The sequence below is a fragment of the Salminus brasiliensis genome, chromosome 1 (assembly GCF_030463535.1).
Source record: "Salminus brasiliensis chromosome 1, fSalBra1.hap2, whole genome shotgun sequence".
NCBI lineage: Eukaryota > Metazoa > Chordata > Actinopteri > Characiformes > Bryconidae > Salminus > Salminus brasiliensis.
In genome coordinates, this window is record NC_132878.1 from 13403746 (window position 1) to 13423518 (window position 19773).

General features: G+C 39.9%; 1 protein-coding gene across 1 annotated transcript in view; it reads left to right on the plus strand.

The window, feature by feature from the left end:
* Window positions 1-963: 963 nt before the first annotated feature.
* usp2b (ubiquitin specific peptidase 2b) overlaps window positions 964-19773 on the plus strand; it is a 45417-nt gene continuing 26607 nt past the window's right edge. The window contains exons 1-2 of the mRNA XM_072671663.1: window positions 964-1128; window positions 4965-5543. Of these exons, the coding sequence (XP_072527764.1) occupies window positions 5025-5543 (519 nt within the window). The 5' untranslated portion in view covers window positions 964-1128; window positions 4965-5024. The remainder of the gene's footprint in view (window positions 1129-4964; window positions 5544-19773) is intronic.

A 19773-nucleotide genomic window follows, 5' to 3' on the forward strand; every position in this document is an offset into this window, starting at 1 on the left:
GTATATGCATTCAGTGTCTTTGAAGTATTTCCAAATACTATTAATGATGAATTCCCCTTAATAAACCACTTAGGATGCTGAAATAAACCTGAACAGCACAAATATCTTACAAAACCAACACAAGTATTCCATGTGTCTTTGATTAGCCTATATGTTTTACAGGATTTAGTAATTATACCTGTATATATTGCCCATTTTGTGAATGAAAGTGATGAACCATGTACTAAAATGTACTGTATTTGCTACTGAATAGAAATGACCATCAAGTTACATGGACATGCAACTAGCCTTGATGTATCACTCAATACTTGACCTAATGCTATGGGAAGCCAGAGGAATGTGTGTAACCAGATCACATGAACTGTGGGTCCTGCTGTACAATGGTAATAACAATGAATTACACAACAGATTAATGATGAATGAAACTGAGAAAAATGTCTGCCTATACCCTCCTTTAATGAGGATGCCTTGGGCTACTGTAGTGTTTTTTTAATCGCATATGTTTATTTGAGAATAAAGTGAGCACGTCTACACTACATCCACTCTACCCACTTTGAGTCTATTCAGGGTGTTTAGTCAGAGGTACCACCAGCCAAAAATACAACACTGCGTGTATGTGTGTTCATGTATTTCGCGCCTTGCGAGGACCCAGCGTGGCCGCAGTAACAGAAAACGTGAATGGGCTGGAGGTGGTGGGGACATTTTGCTATGATTTTGCTAAAAATGTGGAGATTTCATTTCGAAGGCCAAACGAACCTAAATATTAAAACCTGTAAAGATGTGGTTATGGCTGTTGAAATTAAGTTGAGGCAGATGCATGTGTCCATAGCGCAGTGGACGTTGCACCACAACGGTAGGAATACAAGCCGGGCGTGTGTGCGCGCGCGCGCGTGTCATCCGCGTCGCCAGGGCGACCGCTTGGGAGGCGGTTCCTTGAATCCGGCTTAAAAAACGAAAATACCTCCAGCTGGACGCTCGCTGTGTCTCTCCGTGGCTCTCCCCCTCTCGGTCTGCTGACAACTCTGGCGGCTTGTGTGTGAAACTGAACGACGCCGAATACGCCTGCAAGCGCCCCGTTTGTATTTCAGGACTGTTCGGTTAACGGGAGGATGAACTGGAACTCCGCCGGTAAGCGCGGTCGGTCGGTGGGTTGGTCGGTCGGTGGGTTGGACGGTTGGCTGTGCTCTGCGGCTGAGCTGAACTACTGCAGGATTAGCTGCGGCTAGCTGTAGCTACAGGCTCAAAGTGTGACATAACCGACTTATTCCGCCCTGTCGGTCAACTAGTACTGTTAGCAGCTCAGCTCATGGTCCATTTAACAATACTAGATACGAACGAGTCTGAAGTGAAATAATTACCGGCTCCCAAACGGGCAGCGTCCGTTAGCGAGCTCTCTCAGTGGCAAATCAGCGCTGGGGGCAACGGCAGCCCCCGTAACTGAAGCTAACGACACCTAGTACTGTCACTATATGGACAAAAGTATTGGGACACCTACTCATTAATTGTTTCTTCCAAAGTCAAGTGCATTCAAAATACTACTGTCATGTGTCTACCGTCCAGGGAAGGCTTTCTACTTCATTTTGGAGCATTTCTATGAGGATCATTTTGGATTATCATCACCCCACTTCACCCCCAACTCCCCAAATCATCCCAACAGTATTTGGATGGTGCACCATCACTCCAGAGAACACATTTCCACTGCTCCACAGCTCACTACTGGGGGACTCTGTACCCCTCAAGTCCGTGTCTGTCAATAGGTGCATGTTTATCTGCTCCAGAGAGTCCTATTCTATTGGCAGTACCTCTCTACTGGGACTAGACAAGCTGTGTGTGTGTGTGTGCATCTGAATCAGCAATAGGTGCAACTTAAAGTAGCTGAGCGCATTCATTAGAAGGGGTGTCCACAAACTTTTGGACTTGTAGTGTATGCTGAGTGAACTGGGGAGATCAGATCAGTTAGATCAGTAACATAGTGCGTCCTTAGTGCGTGTATTCAGGTTCTGGTTATAAACGATGCTGGCTTACACATTTAACAGTTTTGTGATCTTAAAGTGGTCACAAGCCCCTTTTTTGGCTCATTATGAATTGATAAGTTGTGATTATGGAAACAGAGAACGGGAAAAAGGAGTATGTGAGGGAGAAGTGTGGTAGCATGTCATTTACCTTTGTAGTTGTTGAAACACCCACAGGGCAGAATGGATGGATGGATGGATGGATGGATGGATGGATGGATGGATGGATAGATGGATGGATGGATGGATGAATGGATGGATGGATAGATAGATCACTTAATTCATCCCACAGGGAAAGTCATTTTTTACAGCAGCAAAATCAAACAAGAGAGCAGCATAATAAAGGCACTTAAAATAGTAGTAAGAAGTGGCAAATAGGAAACAGTAAACCTGACTATAAATACAGCTATAATATAACCCAATTATATAAATAAGAAGTACTAGAAAAGTGATTGCAGTGCAGTAATTACATTAATATAATGTAATATACAGAAAGAGTACAGGCAGATTGATAGAGAGATCTTCATTGGCATTGCAGTGAGTACAACAAAATGAAGTGGCAATCCTGACAGTGTTCACTCATAACAAGCAGCAATAAATGAAATATGATCAAATATGCAGTGTAGAAAGTGTAGAGCAGCTGACTGGAATCTATATCTGAGGTATTGCAGTAGGAAATTGGTTTGGTAGATACTGTATAATTGCCTGTAGCCTAAATAGCATAGAAAGCATTGATTAGACACCCACATATTACTGTTTTACTCAGTTGTGTTGGTATATTTCTCATATTATACTTAAAACTCTCAAAACTGATCAGCCTCCACATCAGCTAGTCACTTGTGCACATCCTAACACGTTCTTGCACATTCATGCGAATGGATATGTATCCCAGCAAACCTGGTTACGTTGTGACAACCTATTGTTTTGGTGCCCACAACATTGTCTGCTTGTGTAGTTCCTGTGACAACGTTATCTGGCACCATTCTAGGAGGTTGAGATAGCATTGTACTAACATGAAAAAATAGGAGCTCCTGTGAAAGAAGGTATTGCATTATAAGGTTTTCGGCATACTTCTCTTAAGCCTTTTAGATATGAGTTTTTAGCCATATCGCCCAGCCCTAATTAACTGTATGATGATCTTTGTACAAGTAGTGTACCAAACTGACTGAGAAAAACTGTATGCAGTAATGGCTCACTGTAAAGAACTATGGACCTTATTCGTCAACCGCTTTAATAAGAAATTTCTTTTTAGAATTCACTTATGCAGTTTTACGTACTTGGGGAACTGCTCAGTTTATAAGGACAGTGCAGTCCATCATTATAAGAGCAGAGCTGTGAAAAGGTCTGCAGTTTAAAAACACTGTAGATTTTGTGTCAGGACTTTTCTCAAGAACACATTTAAAATAATTATTTGGATGATATTGATAAATGAGACCCAATGTTGGGAATAATACAAATAGACAAGTTTTCATTAAATCACTGACTGACCAAAACTGTGTCGTCTTTCTAAGAAATGAAGAATATAGTGAAATAATCAGGATGTCAGGAGGTTTCAAGAATGCTCATACTCAACATACATTTGTGGGTCTAGTGACCAAAGTCTCTGAAGAGAGCGAGGGATGAGAAAGTGCTCTGTAAGACGTGCCATGCCCTTATGCTAGCTCTTGGGGGGTGTGTTCAGACAGGGCTTGCTGAGATTGCTCTTTCTTTTTGGCTGGCTTTGCAGGATTACTAGAACAGCACCAGCAACTCTCTTTACAGAGGCCATCTCATTCTCTTTTTCATTCAGTGATGTTAACTGTGTTAGATTTTAAGGTTAATCACCCACGCAAGTTCAAATGCATTATTTTTACATTCCTGTATGTAATAAATTAGTAGTAATATATTTTTTACTATTTTGAAAATCCAGCGGATAGGACATTTTTATCCCCACCTACTGTGCCTTTAATAAGCCTGATGCATGTAAATAACCACTGTTCTGATCTGATGTATATTGGTCATTATTCAAAAAGCAGTCCAGACTGAAACTCTCCTTATAATGTCAGCATGAATGTATGGGACTAAACTGCTGTGGATTGAATAGGAAAATTGCATGCAAAGGTTTAGACCCACTAGCCAATATTTCTGTTTCTGTGAATAGTTAGGTGAATGGAAGATTAACTGATCTGTGAATAGGCATATACGCTTAAATGTTAGAGGCATGCAAGTTAAAGATAAAACATTATCAACATCTTAACCAGGATTAGGCATAATTACAGTTTTGAACAAATTCAGAATGAAGTAAAAGAAGCACCATGCAGCTCTTAGATAACTTTTACCAATGCCACAGACCTTATTTAGCTTGCTAGGGCTATGGCTTGTCCAGAGTCATTGTTAGAAAAGGCCACATGATGCAATTTTCAAAGCCTTATAAATATTCTGTCTCCTCAAACTTTTTTCCTAACAATTAACTGTCCTCTTAGCAGCTGCATAGCACTCTGAACATATAATAATTATTTAATTATAAATAATTAAATAATCTGGGTCATCAATTAAGAAGACTTTCAGGGAGCTGTTTTCTCAATTCATAATGCAATTAATGTTATTATTTAGTCTTATTTAACAAAAGCAAGTTTTAACCAATACTATAATGTTTAAAAACCCTCCTCTCACCCAAGCTATCCAGTATAAATATTTAGCTCTGTGTTTTTCTTGGAAATACGACACAGTATGGATGAAAAGTGTCATGACTTAATTTTCATTCCTTTTTCAAGCTGTAGTTTGATGCCTACTACTTGGGTTGTTATTTAATTACAGTACATTTATTACATTACAAAACATTTGTTATGTTTTTGGCTATTATACCCACCCCTGGAGACATACAGATCATTTCCTAATACAGATGAATGTACAGTATTTAATGGAAAGAGTTATATACTGCTGCAACTCACCTGTTTTTCTTGTTTCTAACAGTCTGGGTCTCTCCATTCTGTGGCTGACTTCCCTCCCACCATCCTCCACCTCCTCATCATCATGTCTCCAGTTTACTCCTCTCCCAAATACACCATCGGCTCCACCCTGCTAAGCCCTTACCGCCCATATGACCCATACGACCCCACCCTGAGCTACATCTCCCGCGGCCAGCCTCAGCCCTCCAGATACTCGCCCTCTACCTCCCGCTACCTCACTACCGGCCCCTGCTTGGCCAGAGTCTCCCTCTCTCTACCCCAGGAGCCAGAGCGAGGACGAGCCATCCCCCAGGGTGACCCTCGGACCACCCGCCGAAGTGAGAGCTCCAGCCGAATGCAGGTGAAATCTCAAGTGACCCGGACGAATGGGCCTAGAGGTTGCTCGCCCTCACAGACTGGGTTTCCCACTACCTCACCCCTGTCAAGGTGGCGCCGGTCGGTCAGCCAGTCGGACCTGGCCCAGGAGCTGGCAACAATGGAACTGTGTGAGCAAGGGGAAGGGGAGAGAGGAGCTTACCCAACCAGAGAGAACGTAGGCACGGTACGCACAACCTGCTCAGGGCCATTCTACTGGAGCTCAGAGGTGAGTTCAACCTTATAGAGCACGCTTTTTTACATTCTTTCATCCTCCTGTCTCCTTCAGGGTACTTGGTACAGTGCTGCTGTCGGACTGACACTTACTTGTACTCACAAACAGACAGTCAGTAGCCAACTAGTCACAATTGTTAGCTAAAATAACAACACTGACACCCAACCTAACCAGCATTACCATTAAGCTAATGTAGCTTAATGAAAATCTAATATATAAATGTATAGTTTATGCTAATGTCCGGGCAAAATACAGTACATTGCAGCTTATCCTTCTTATCCTTTAATGGAAGTCAATATTACCAAAAAAAAAAAAAAAAAAAGATTTTATTCCAATTGGACCTTTTCGGCCAATTATTCATGACATTGTGAAACAATGAACAAAGAATAAAGAATAATTTGGAGACTGCAGAAAAAACTGAGAAAATAGAGATGCAAGGGTTTTGTGTGACAGTGACATATGTAAGACATATGTAAGACATGCAGTACTGTGCAAAAGCTTAAGGCACCTGTACAATTAGAATTGAAAAGCTCCTCATATGAATAGTATGTGTTTATTTGTTCACTGAAACACTGATATTAAAATAAATGTATACTAAAATTAGTGGTTTTACATCACTTAATTAAAACTAATTGAATTGAATCCACTTTATTTATCCCCAAGGGGCAATTTAGGCTGGGCACAGAAACATCACAAGAAACAACAGACGACAAATGAAGACCACATAAAAATTACCTATAATCACCAAAATAATCCTAATGACCAAGCAATTAATGTAAGTGCTCATTAATTAGTCTGATAGCTTCAGGCACAAAAGTCGCTCTCTGTCCGACATCTTGGGCAATGATACCGATGGCCTAGAGGCAACATTTCAAAAGCAAAATAAAGAGCATGCAATAGATCATTAATGATACAGCATATGGTTAAGGACAATAGAACACTACTGAGCATCCTTTATGGTGTGCATCATATTAAGCTCTTCATTTCGAAGTGTAATCTACTTTGTCGCTTAATTTACACTTGAGCTCCAGAGTGTGTTTCACAGAAGTGCTTTTATTTCAAAGGCTTTTTGTAAGAACTTTTAAATTGGCTTCAGGCTGAAAACACAGCACTGCTAAAAGAAATTAGCAGCAAGTTAGGGCTTGCAGCTCAAAGCCACACACACCTACATATCTTACAATTGCTCTTCACACATTTGTGCAAGCACACTTGGGGTTAAACCCTAATTAGCACCCTAGTCCCTTTAGATTATTGTCCGTGCATTCAGTAATAAAACCTGCACACATGCTGTCCTTCCTGAGGTTCCATGATATTTCATATTATTTGGATAAAATGTGAGTACATATATGTGATATCACACATATAAACACAATCACTTGATACAGCAAAAGAACACAGGTCAAGATTTGCTGTCGCAGCTTGCGATGCTTCTGTTTCATCACTAGAGGGTGTCCTTTCTTCATGAACTGTGCAAATTAAAGCTCTAAGAAAAATCTAGCAGCGGAGCACTCTGCTTAAATGTATATCAATATGTAATTGTTCAGTTTTCCGAAAAAGCATATGAAACAGCTAGGGACTAAGCAGCACTTCTAGCAGGTTCACATATGTAGGTTCTACAAAAAGAATGATTGGTTAATAAGAAGGACAATTTGCAGTGAAGCAAGTCTTTCCCACTAGTAGCCAGAACTTGGCAGAACCAGTAAATCTTACCCAGAGAGCCCAATAACAAAGCAGGAAACATCCTGGCTAACTTCAGCTCTGTTCAGGACCAGGAACTGTGCCAAGCAGAGTCTGCACTCTGCAAGGTTGTGAAAATGCCATTAAAGTGGCTCTAATGCAGGAGGTTGAAAGTTAACCCCTTGATTCTGGGCCGGTCATTCAGGAGCAAATCCTGCAGCAATCAGTGAGAGCTTTTCATGACTTGATTGTGCTCCTGCAATGCATTCACGCATCTCTGCAGTACTGCAGCTTAATCAGAGAGCCGTAAACAAACTACATTCAAATGTTATCGGTCCCTAATGTGTTTCATGTGCAGTGAGTGAAAGGTAAACAGTGTATTGCGTTAGCACTGCTGGCTTGACACAGTGTGCATATCATAGCATACCGGGACCTTTTGCCATTATAATGACGCCTCCATACGTCTTCAGTCACTAATGTCCTTTAGATAATGTCGTAATCTCACTATTTTGTAACATTCCGGACCTTTACATGCATATTAGAGTTTAAGATATAATAAACCATTCTGCTCTTTCCTCTTGATCCTTCCAGAAATACTCAAGGCGTATCTGACCTGCGGTAAAAGTGGCTTGCTTGCAGAATTTCAGATTGTTTTTCGATGGTACTTTCTGAAATGAGTTCAAGATTTTTTACACTGAGTGACGTTTTCAGGTGTTCACGAAACCTGAAAGTGGTCCACCTAGGCCTGTTATTGATTCTGGGTGGTATTCAAGTCAGCTGCTGTCATTCAGGACATTAACCTTGGATCATATGAGATTTTAATGAAATAAGTCCTTATAAACCTGTTGCACCTGACATTTGTGAATATGTTAGAAGCCTAGAAGGCTTTTTAAAAAAACAAACACCTTGGATTTTTGGATTTGTGTAATCCATTCTCTATAATGGTGCAACTGCCTGGGAAAATGTTCCATTTATTAACAGAGTGCCAGTGTAACATGTCTAAATGCATGTAAATTTGTAACTTAATATTTAACATACAATGTGGATGACAGCATAAAATGCTGTGCTTAAAATAACTGCTGCTGTTATAAAGACATCAAATGAAAGGTTACACACTTGATGGAGTGGACTTAACTACAACAAAAACAGACTGATGATGCCAGCCTATATAAACAAAAGCAAGCAAGAGATTAGCTTATGTAAGACTAGCCTCATGACACATAGGCTTTTGCTGATACACCCATGTTGCGGGATTGCTGCTTTATGCAGCAATCACTTATTTGTTTGGGCATGTTGTGGTGATTCAGCAGCTACACCACCACTGTATTGAGATCAGCTGTGCTCTATTGTTGTAGGTTCATTTATTACAGCTGCACACAACAGTCTGACCCTGACAGAATAAGGCTTGGACATACTATTTGAAACTCTGCATGCCATTCTTTTTCACATTGCTGAGGTAGATTTATAAACAGGGCCCAGTTTAGTACTCGGCGCAATTGTCTGATTATGGTGGTTATCCTACATTTAGCAACATGTTGTCTACTTCTCAATATGGACTTTGCAGTCAACCATGTCTTGCAATCTCAGTTTCAGTATCAATGTGTTATTAAACACGCAATATATGGAACATCCATTACATATACTTAAATATAAGTATCCAGTTCATCTGTGTCTCAGTAGGTGCTGGTATTTTTGGTATGACTGGTATGGCTGGTATTTTTATGTGGTCAAAGTTGTAAACAATAAAAAGGGTAATAAAAGAATGTGCATACAGTTCAAACTTTGAGGTCAGATATCAGGCATTACATTAAAACCACCTACCGACCAAAGCTTCTCTGACACATCAAGGCATGGACTCGGCATGCATTCTGAAGGTGTTCTGTGGTATCTGACACCAAGACATTAGCAGCAGATCACTTAAGTTCTGTAAGTTGTGAGGTGAGACCTTCAGACATCAAGCCAACGAGTATTGGATGCCCATGACCCTGTCTTTGGTTTACTGGTTGTTCTTCCTCAGAGCATTTTGGTAGGAAATGACCTTTAGGTAATGAGCTTAACTGCATAACAGGTGCATCCCACAAAACCAGCTGTTTTGGAGATGTTCTGACCCAGTCGTCTTGCCAGAACAATTTGTGACCCTTGTCAAGCCGGTTAGATTCTTATGTCTGCCTAATGTTCTTGCTTATAACACATCAATTTCAGGAACTGACTGTTCACTTACAGTTTAATATACCCACCCTTGGTGTCAATAGAATGAGATAATCAATGTTATTCACGTCACCTGCAAGGGCTTTATTGTTATGGCTGCTAATCTATATTCACAGATAGATTAACGTTCAGTGCATTACTAAATTGGTAACTGTAAAAGCTTTTACATGCCATATGTGGACATTAATTTTCAGTGTGTTGATGTTTAAACCTGCATTGTTGAAACATACACCCCTTGATTTTTTGAGCTATATATTTCTGCACCAATCCAGTCTGTGTAGTATATCATTTGAGCTCTTGACTTTTTAAACATGTAAAACATCCAAAATTATTTTTTGTTTATTATTATCCCTTAGAATTAAAAATTTTCTTGAACTTGTCATTACACTCCTATTAATGTATAATAGGAAAGGTGGTGTGTAGTGCTAAAATGATTGGTCACTAAATGTTGAAGAACTCCAGCAGTGACCATGTCTCAGTGTGTCTTAAAACCTGGGCATAATTACAAACAGTATCGATTGTGGCCCATAAGTTATCCCAATATGATTTGTATATGTAGTGTCAACATTGGCTTGCATCTAAAGGCACCCAGCAGTCTTGCTCTTATTTCCATTCCATCACCACTCCCATTATGAAAACAGTGTGACATAATTTTACTGTGTTTTTATGCTAATAGTCCTCTCCTTTCTCATACATTGTTTGAGGATATGGAATGTAGGTTCCATGGATGGGTGTAGCTCATGTTTTTGTTTTCAGTTTTCTCCTTCGCTTTATGTAGTCTTGGGCTTGAGTGTAAAAAAGGGAGTAATTTATTTGTGCCTGTGTGAACTATAGACTGCTTCTCAGTACCTTCTGTTGACAGCAGTGGTTTGCTTACTTACTTTTGTATGCACTTGTTATGTAATCGTCCACATGCTCTCATTCTAGCAGCATGAAAATCAGGTTAGGAAGTACTAAACCGCAAAAAAGCAAATCTTGTTGCTATTTTCATTGGTACATTTAACATCAGGCAGTTATTGCGTCTTGGATGACCTTGTTTGATCTGTGTGCTGGATTGTTTGGGACACTGATTCATGCTGCAAGGTGTATTAAAGGTAAGTGAACCTTGGCCCAAGCCTATCTGCCATAGATGTGGATGCAGACTTAAGGCCAGACAACCACGTACTTTAATACATGGTCATAATAAGGCATTCTGGTGCACTGGTCTGACTCTTGGGGCCTCTTATCAGCCTTGTTTCCAGGAGATATATGTAAGACATTTGACATTGATTTACATCATTAGAAAGGTTCAAAACTTAAAACCTAGCCAATTTAACTATGTGATTGTATACAAGGCTAGGATTTAAAGTCTGAAGTCTCAAGTTTAAGATTTGAGGTCCATTTTCTTTCATGCGTGCTAGCAATAAACATTAGAAATATTATTTGGACTAGTCTCTGTTTTAATACATTACATGTCCAAATATTTGCGGACGCCTCTTCTAATGAATGCATTCAGCTATGTAATTTGCACCCACTGCTGACACAGATGTGCGAATGCGCACACAAACACTTTGTCTAGAGAGGTATTGCCAATAGAACAGGAAACTCTGGAGGAGTATAAAGCCCCCCCAGCACTGAGCTGTGGGATGAGGTGGGGTGGTGATCATCCAACATTCTGACCTCACTAAAGCTATTGTTGCTGAATGCAATCAAATTCTCACAGCAATGCTCCAAAAAGCCTTCTCTGGACAGTAAAGACAGTCCCGAAAGAGTACAATAAACCTGTTTTAATACCCTCAATTGAGCAGGTGTCCCTATATTTTTGTATATATAATGTACATCATTTAAAAAGGTAAAGGTGCACGTATTCGTCACTGTACAGTGTGGACTGTACAGCGAAATGTGTCCTCCGCATTTAACCCATCTGGTAGTGAACACACACTCACGTGTTAGGGGCAGTGAGTACACACACACACCCAGAGCGGTGGGCAGCCAACTCCAGCGCCCGGGGAGCAGAGAGGGTAAAGGGCCTTGCTCAAGGGCCCAACAGTGGCAGCTTGCCGAGCCCGGGAATCGAACCCACAACCCTGTTATCGATATCCCGGCGCTCTAACCGCTGAGCCACCACTGCCCCTTTACCTCAGCAACACACAGTACCTCATGTGACAATTAGTAAAACTAAAACGTATGAGTTATAAGTGGTTTATCACACTGAATAGTTAATCAATTCCACAACAACAGTATAAAGTGATTAAAGATCAAATTTCTGGAGACCCCTGGTGGCTGCAGAGCCTGGACTGCAGCCCATATAGCCCATTGGGTTAGTATAAATGTGTTCTGTACAGCCTTTAATCCTGATCAATGAAACATCAGAGAGCCAAAAATCACAGGGTAAAAGTCCTCTAAGAGTTGAGTGTTGGTGCTGTGTTGCTCTTTGTACTTCATTCTTCCATAGATTTAATCTCAGTTTCAAAGTCTTCATTAGGATTTTATAACCTTTATGTGGTTCATTCCTTTTGTAGCCCTCTGTGCTTCTTGGAATGGCCAAGTCAAGTGACTTTATATTTGTCTTGTGGAACTTTGCTGTATCTAAAAGCCAAACAAAATGCACACAGGAAGCCTTAGCATGTGAGGTTTGGCCTTCTCTATGCTTTATTGGTTAGTGTGCCAATATAATACAGAACTCCCACACAGTGCTTGGAAACCGAGAGCATGGAGAAGATCTGTTCAGTGCATCCAGCAGTGAACAGATCTTCTGAAGGATTTTGAACACAGAGCCGTGTTTACAACAACACAAACCCCAGCTTCCTCATAAGGGTGAACACCCTGATGAGACGTAAAATGGGTGCGTTTGACTCGCCTAAAGGGTTATGGTGTCATGTTTGGTTGCTGTTAGTTATTATCAGAAACATTGGAAATGTTTCGTATCACGAGGTGGAGCATCTTAGGAGAATGGGGTCAGACTGCAAACTCTTGAGTCAGTCTGGTCAAAGTGAATGTAAAGTTAGAAATTGAGTTAAGAGAAGTGGAGCCATAATACTTTTAAGAAAATAATGTTATTGATGCATATTTTAGTTCTATAAACATGAGTGTTTAGTGAGTGAGTATACATGCATATTATCACCATATTTGAGTTGTTTGTAGAAACCTGTTTGTCATATCACCTGTTCACCATACTGCCCTGTGGCAGGAGATACTGCAGCGTCCAGGCGTTTCTACCAAAGCTGTGAGTCTTACCCAAATACCATTTCTGACACTTTATTAATATTATTGTTATTATTATTGTTGGTATGTCAAATAACTACTATGGACAGTATCACAGTCACTGTAAACATACTGTAAAAGAAACCCCGCTGTTTCTGTATATTTTTTGTGTATTTAGTATATACTTGTTTTAGTATATTTATTATGAGCCTAACCACAAGCATTTTAATGCTTGAATGTCATGACATGTAAATGAGATATACACTTGGAAACTGAACTGAACTTATATATAGATTTAGATTTTAGAAGAATACTTTTTAACACAATCTAGTCAGGTGTTACTTACATAATGCACAAGAGGAAGTGTTATATTGTAAGATATTGGCACTGTGGGCCAGACAGTCAGCATGCCAATGCCAGTATTTACAATATAGCATGACTTCAAGTGTATTCCTGATATGCCATGAACAATGAAAAAAATGTTTCCTTGCTTAGCTCCAATCTGTATGTTGCATTAAAATGCTGGGATTCTTACAGTTATCTGTTCTCCAACGCATTGATTAGTTTCATTTAGTTTTTTTGCATTTCAGCTGTTGCTGAATGCTGTTACAGCATATGGTTGTTGTGAGGACACAGGTGTGTGAGGGGGACTGACACTTACACAGATGCATTGCAAGTGTCGTTATCTAGAGATACTGACACTCTTCACATTGAGGGTTGAAAGAAACTGCAACTCAATTTCCTTATTATCAGATTGTTTTATACAGCACTGCCACTTACAGTTTTTACCAACCCAGCCCTCATGGCAGGCAGTGAAACAAATTAAATGGAGCTGTCGCTTGCTGCCACATTAGCTATCATAATGGTAACATTAACATCCATTTAGCGAATTCTAACAAAAATGATTAAATTAAATTTGTTACATATACAACCAATCAAGCTCTGGATGTCACATGGGAAGCCGATATTTACTTTAGTTATTGTTGGTGGATACCTGTAAATCAGTAACAAACATTATTTTAATGGTTTGTTGTGGCCTGGGGCACCAGACAAAAGAAAATGTCTATCCCTGCGTACATTGTTGACTATGTAATATCTTAAATTCTATATTAAGGTGTACATCCACCCTCAATATTGGTGGGTCTTGTGCCCACTTTCAGTAAATTTGTTAAGTTAGGGAGTCGATAGGGCGTGGCTTAGTGAAGTACTCTCTAGTACTCTCAAGCAATCTTGTTTTAACCAAATGCTACAAGGATCATCATACAACATATTTAATGTCTGAAAAACATTTCCTACATTATCATCACTTTCGTAATTCAAATATTAGATAAACATAGCAATAATAAGTTAATATAATAAGTTATATAATAAGTTCAGATTATAATTTGAATTCGACAGATAATGTAGAAAACCCAGAGCATCATGCTCTGAATGTTTGGATCTTTGATTTCGCTGCTTGTTTCGGTGAGCTACTATATCGAAGGGAGGAATACCTCTGATGATGTTACAACATGTTTCTATTGTTTCAGTTATAAATGCAGCCCTTAAAGGCTCGAGAAACACACAGCCATGAGCCTAACCTCTCTTTGATTTGCTTCTGGCCCAAATCCTTAATACACACCAGCTCCCTTTCGCATTCCCAAAGCATTCAGTCACTTCAGACGACATTGCTTTCACCGGATCCTCTGGGAACTCCTTATGTTAAACAAGCAAATGTCACCATGCCAACCAACATGTCCACACAAGGCATTTGGCTGAGTCAGGCATATTTCTCTTCTGAAATGAAAGTGCTATTAGCTCTTTACAATAGCTGAGTATGTAATTGTTGGTTATATAGGTGAGGAGTCACTTGTGATATGGCGTGTCTTTGCACCTTGCCCTGTCCTCACTGATCTACCTATGGCAGTGAGGGTTTTAAAGGTAATAGTTGAGCCTTTGATAGAGGAATTATTTCTAAAGCTGTTTGGTGACCTGAAGACTCATTGGACAACATTCAAGCATCCTAAACTCAGTAAATGATCTTTACCAGGTTTCTGTCCACAATGAATGAACCTCATTTCTGACTGAAAGCCTAAAGATTTTGACCTGACACAGCTCTTCTGAGCTTCAGCATGATCACATCTGCGGTTGGCTAAGACTCATTATGATAGGACCTGCATTGGTCATAAACCTTACAGACCTTGCAGCTGATTGGCAGAGGCCAGGGCTATAAAACTTTACAGTGTGTGGCTCAGTAAATCCGTAAAGATTAAGAGGGCATTATTCAAGGTAGGAGATAAGATGGTTATCTTACAGAGAGAGCAGCGCAGATTCGTGTCAAGGCCGATTTGCTCACTCCGCCCTGCACCAAAACCAGGTTTGAAGTCTGTGGAGTGTCGAAGCAGTGACCAGTTGTTTGAAGTGAAGGGTCAAAGCTTTCTCAGACAGCTTCCAGAGCAACACACCTCTAGGGAGACTGCTCAGGGTAAATACAACTGTGGTCATAAACACATACAAGAAGTTGGTTCTCAAAACACTGCATTTTTGCAGTTATATAACCAGATACAAATTCTAACTCTTAGGCTGCGACAATGGTTTATTAAACCATTTATCCAAGTGTTTTTATCTTTAATCATATTAAGCCTAAACTAAGGTGGTGTTATGAAAAAAAAAACGTTCTTAAAAGAAGGAACATACCTGAAGCCCCTCCTTCCAATTTAACATCCTATAAATACCATCTCTACCATGTTCACATGTCCATGACAAGTCTTCACAACCCTCCACCACCCCGACTCCTACCTTTTAACTCATTCCTGGCTCCCCTCATCAGAGGCCCCCACTGGTCTCCTACCACAAGCAGAAGCCACCCTAACTCCAGCCCAAAGTTCTCTTCCCTTTCTTCAGCATTCTCCCAAATAATCATATTCTGATGGCATGGTCTGAACTAGCAAATGTTCTACTGTCATGCCAGAAATGTACCAGTGCAAAACCTGTTTAGTCTAAGATTAAGCATAAAGAGTGTCTGGGAAACTGGCCCTATATGACTTTAGTAATAAATACTAATAAACATAAATATAGTTAAAATAATATCTTGCTTTCTAAAAGGTTCAAAAAGGAATCTGATTAACTTTTAAAACAGAACATGCTCACCCTGTGTGAGATTGTATTATTAGCTGTGTGTTCCTTTCTGTGGGGTAGTTGAGTGTTTAATTAATTGGAAAAGTATTTACATTTTTATTTCAAACATAGCTCATTTTAAATAAATATTGAGTCATTTCTGGTATGGGGCAGGATTCAAGAATTAATAGTGGTACCTGTATTGACAAAAGGTACGATATATTTGCATTTTGCAGGGTGTTGTAATAACCATACTCAAACTGTAAATATTGCAATATTGATTAACAAATGATATATTGTGAAGCTCCTGCATCAGGGATGCAAGTACATATTTAGACATACAGAGACATGCAAAAACATGCCTGTAAATACTCTTGGACATAGGCATACTGAGAAGCATTCAGAAATGTTTGTCTCCAGAAACAGCAACTGCAGTGCATTCTTTAAGCAGTCCATTGATTGCATTGCATTGATTTTAATGATAATGAGTTCTTCCCGTGGCTATGCCAACCCAAAATACACATTTTCCAACCACATTTGATTAGAACAGACACAATTGTGCTATTGCTAAAAGCATTCATGACTCCAGTATCATCAGCACATCTCAGCCAGAGGCCTTCACTGGGATAGTTCATCACATTCTCATTCCTCCAATCCATTAGGCAGGCTATTAGAGCAGTGTGTAAAGGACCCTCAAGACAGTGGGCCTCTGTTAGATCATTGCTGTGTTTGTGATAATTTCTGCTGATCTGAGACCTGTGTTGTGGTTTCTTTTTTTAAAGCAATGGATTGGTCAAAAATGTATTATCCCAAATATAGTCATCCAGACAAGACTTGTTTTGAGTTTTCGGACCTAAAATAGAAAGGAAATGAAAATATATGGATAAGTGTTTTTGTTTATGTCCATCCACTTTTAAAGGAGCTAAATGTCTTGAACTTTGACACTGCACAGAACTTCAAACATGCAGCTGATAAAGGGAGGCAGTTTCTTGCTATCTTACCACTGTAAAATCTAAAAAATAATGGAATCTCTATTTCAATGCTGTTTGCTTCTGGAGTTGGGACCGTAGGGCAGTTCGGAAAGGCAATTTACATGCATTTAGATGGCCTAGGCTGGGTAGTGTGAAGTTTGAGTTTGAGGAAGATAGTTGAGGTAGTCAGGAGACAGTGAGATCTTGTGACGAAGAGTTTGCGGTAAACGCCATAACCCTCCTCCACATTCCATACATGCCGAACTATGGAGTTCACTGGACGTCCGAAGCTAATCTACCGCAGCGTACATACCAGACTCTTGACGCCTCTGCTCACTATGACAGCCCTGGCAGATAGCACATGTGCATGTGGTACCAAGCTGATATCAATCTTATCATCAGTTGTGGCTGGGATTCAACATCACGAGATCCTTGCTGAACATTATTGGAGGAGGTTTTCTAGATGCTTGTTCTTCTGTGGCATTCAGTAGTCATACAGGGCATGCTAAAATTGGAGGCTAATGGAGACGATGGAATATTTTAGAGTGGTTGCAGCAGTATTTCCTAATAGCTTAATGATGTTTCCTGCATCATCATGAATGATCTCTGACCTGGGGCCTGATTCATGAAAGCATGATGCAACACTGGTAACTTCCCAAACTGTAATTTTTTCAGTCACTGGCTGTGATGCTGGATTTGCGTTAGCAATTATTAAATCTCCTATTGTGAAATTGCCTGGTAGGTAATACTTGGGGCTAAAGCAGAGACTGTATTGCTTCTAGTTACAAAACTACCATTTATATATATGTATATAATTTGCTGATAAGGATGAAGCTTTGCTTTCAGTATCTCTAAGGAGTGCTGACACTTCCATGACAATATTAAGGATCCTTCTCTAGGTCATTAAACCTGCGCGCTTAATTGTTCTTGTTCTTGTACTCGTATCCTTTTCCATAGTGCTCTATACCTTAGGAGCCAACAATCACCTTGAGGCTAGTGACTAATTAGTCCCTTTGTGAGCACGCTTCCGTCGAGTTCGCAAAGAGATGAGCCATGGCTTGAGGGAGAGTCCTAAAATTCTTTTCATTGTTGTAAAGGATCAGCTGACAGGTGAAACAGGCAGAGCAAATGCCTTTGGATTGACCGCTTGAATGCATGCAAACCTGCGTCAGCAGAGCGAGGTTTAGGTGATCTCTGATGTTGATAGCCTTGGCTCGTCTCTCCTAGGAAACAGGAGCATTGTTATGCAACAGTCTTGGGTTCAGAAGCCTCATCGAATTGCTCTGATAACAGCAATGTACAGTACCTGTGATTCATTTGCTGTTCTACTCAAAACAGCTTTGTTTACTTGCATAATAGTGTTGTTACATGGAGGGCACATAGCCTATAGAACAGCGCAAACAGCGTATACCACCTACAGCGTATACCACCTACTCTTTACTCACTACCTACCATACAGCCTAGTTAACCCTTAGAAGTCTCTCATTAAAACAAACAGATATGAAGAGTTGCAGATTCTGAACATTTCGTCAAATTTACATCATTATAGAAATGACATGTAAATTTACATTGATATTTAAGCTCATGTCTTTTTCTTTAGGCTTCATTACTATTTCTAGCAGTAACCATACCTTGGAACCACATGGAAAAACTGGTAAATCGTAGTTTTATTTGACAACAATGAAGCTCAGGTTTTTGTTTGTTGCCGAGTTCAGTATGGAGTTAAGAAGCGCCTAAAATTTACTGGAAGAGAAACTATTGGTATTATGTTCTGCTTAGGTACTATTTTAACTATTACTACTCCCACTACAACTACTACCACTACAATAACTACTACTACAACCAATACCACTACTACCAGTACTACTACCGGTACCACTACTACTGCTACAACTATCACTACCACTACTACTACTACTACAACCACTACTATTACTACTACTACAACAATTACTACTACTGGTATTACTACCACTACTACTAATATCTCTACAACTACTACTACTACAACTATCACTACAACTCCTAGTACTACTACTACTACTACAACTACTACTGGTATTACTACCTCTACTACTACTATCCCTACAACTACTACTACCACTACTACCACTACTACTTCTACTACCACTACTAATACTACCACCACAATTAATTGGACAACTACTATCACTATCACTCCTACAACTACCACTTCCACTACTATAATCACTACTATTACTACTACTACTACAACAACAACAACTACTACTACTGGTATTACTACCACTACTACTACTACTATCCCAACTTCTACAATCACTACAACTACTACTACTACTACAACTATCACTCCAACAACTACCCTACTATTACTACCATTACCATTACTACTTCTGCTACTGCTATTACTAACACTACTGCCACTAATAAAAATAACACACAGGGGCTTGTTCGGGATTAATATCCTGAAGTGGCGTGAGTATTGGATTGACGTTGCTATTGTGCTTGTGTGGTTTTGTGTTTTGGTATATTTTGCTTTCAACTGGTCTATACTAGGAGCAGTGAGAAAAACCTGTAAGTCAGTCTAAACAATTCCCCTCATGACAGAATTAGTTGTTTGGAAAGAAGATGAATAGTTTATAAACCAGTGGTAAATAAGTCCAGGCTCTGCACTTAGACTGTTAACCGTCACCAACAAAAGACCTAGGTGGGGTATAGGATTCCATCCTGCTAGCTACACTAGCCTTGAAGAAAAAACGTTTGGACACCAATGTGTCTCATCGACTGCATATGGGTTAAAGGGAAAATTATTTACATACTAAGTCATCTTTCTTGGGGCAGCAGGCCACATGATTATTGGTCAGTTGCATGTAATAACCTCCACATTCTTAAAAGGAATAGCACCACAGGAAGTTTTCTACAAAAATATCACCTGTATATGGAGGATACATGTGATCCTCAGGATATTGTCCTAATATTGACCATATTTGGCATGCGGGATGTAAGTGGCGGGACTGGAGGTGTTTAGCATGAATGAATGATATGCAAAAATGCTCATGTTACTAAGAATGCACTTTGATCTGTGTTGTCCCACCACACAGCCCATA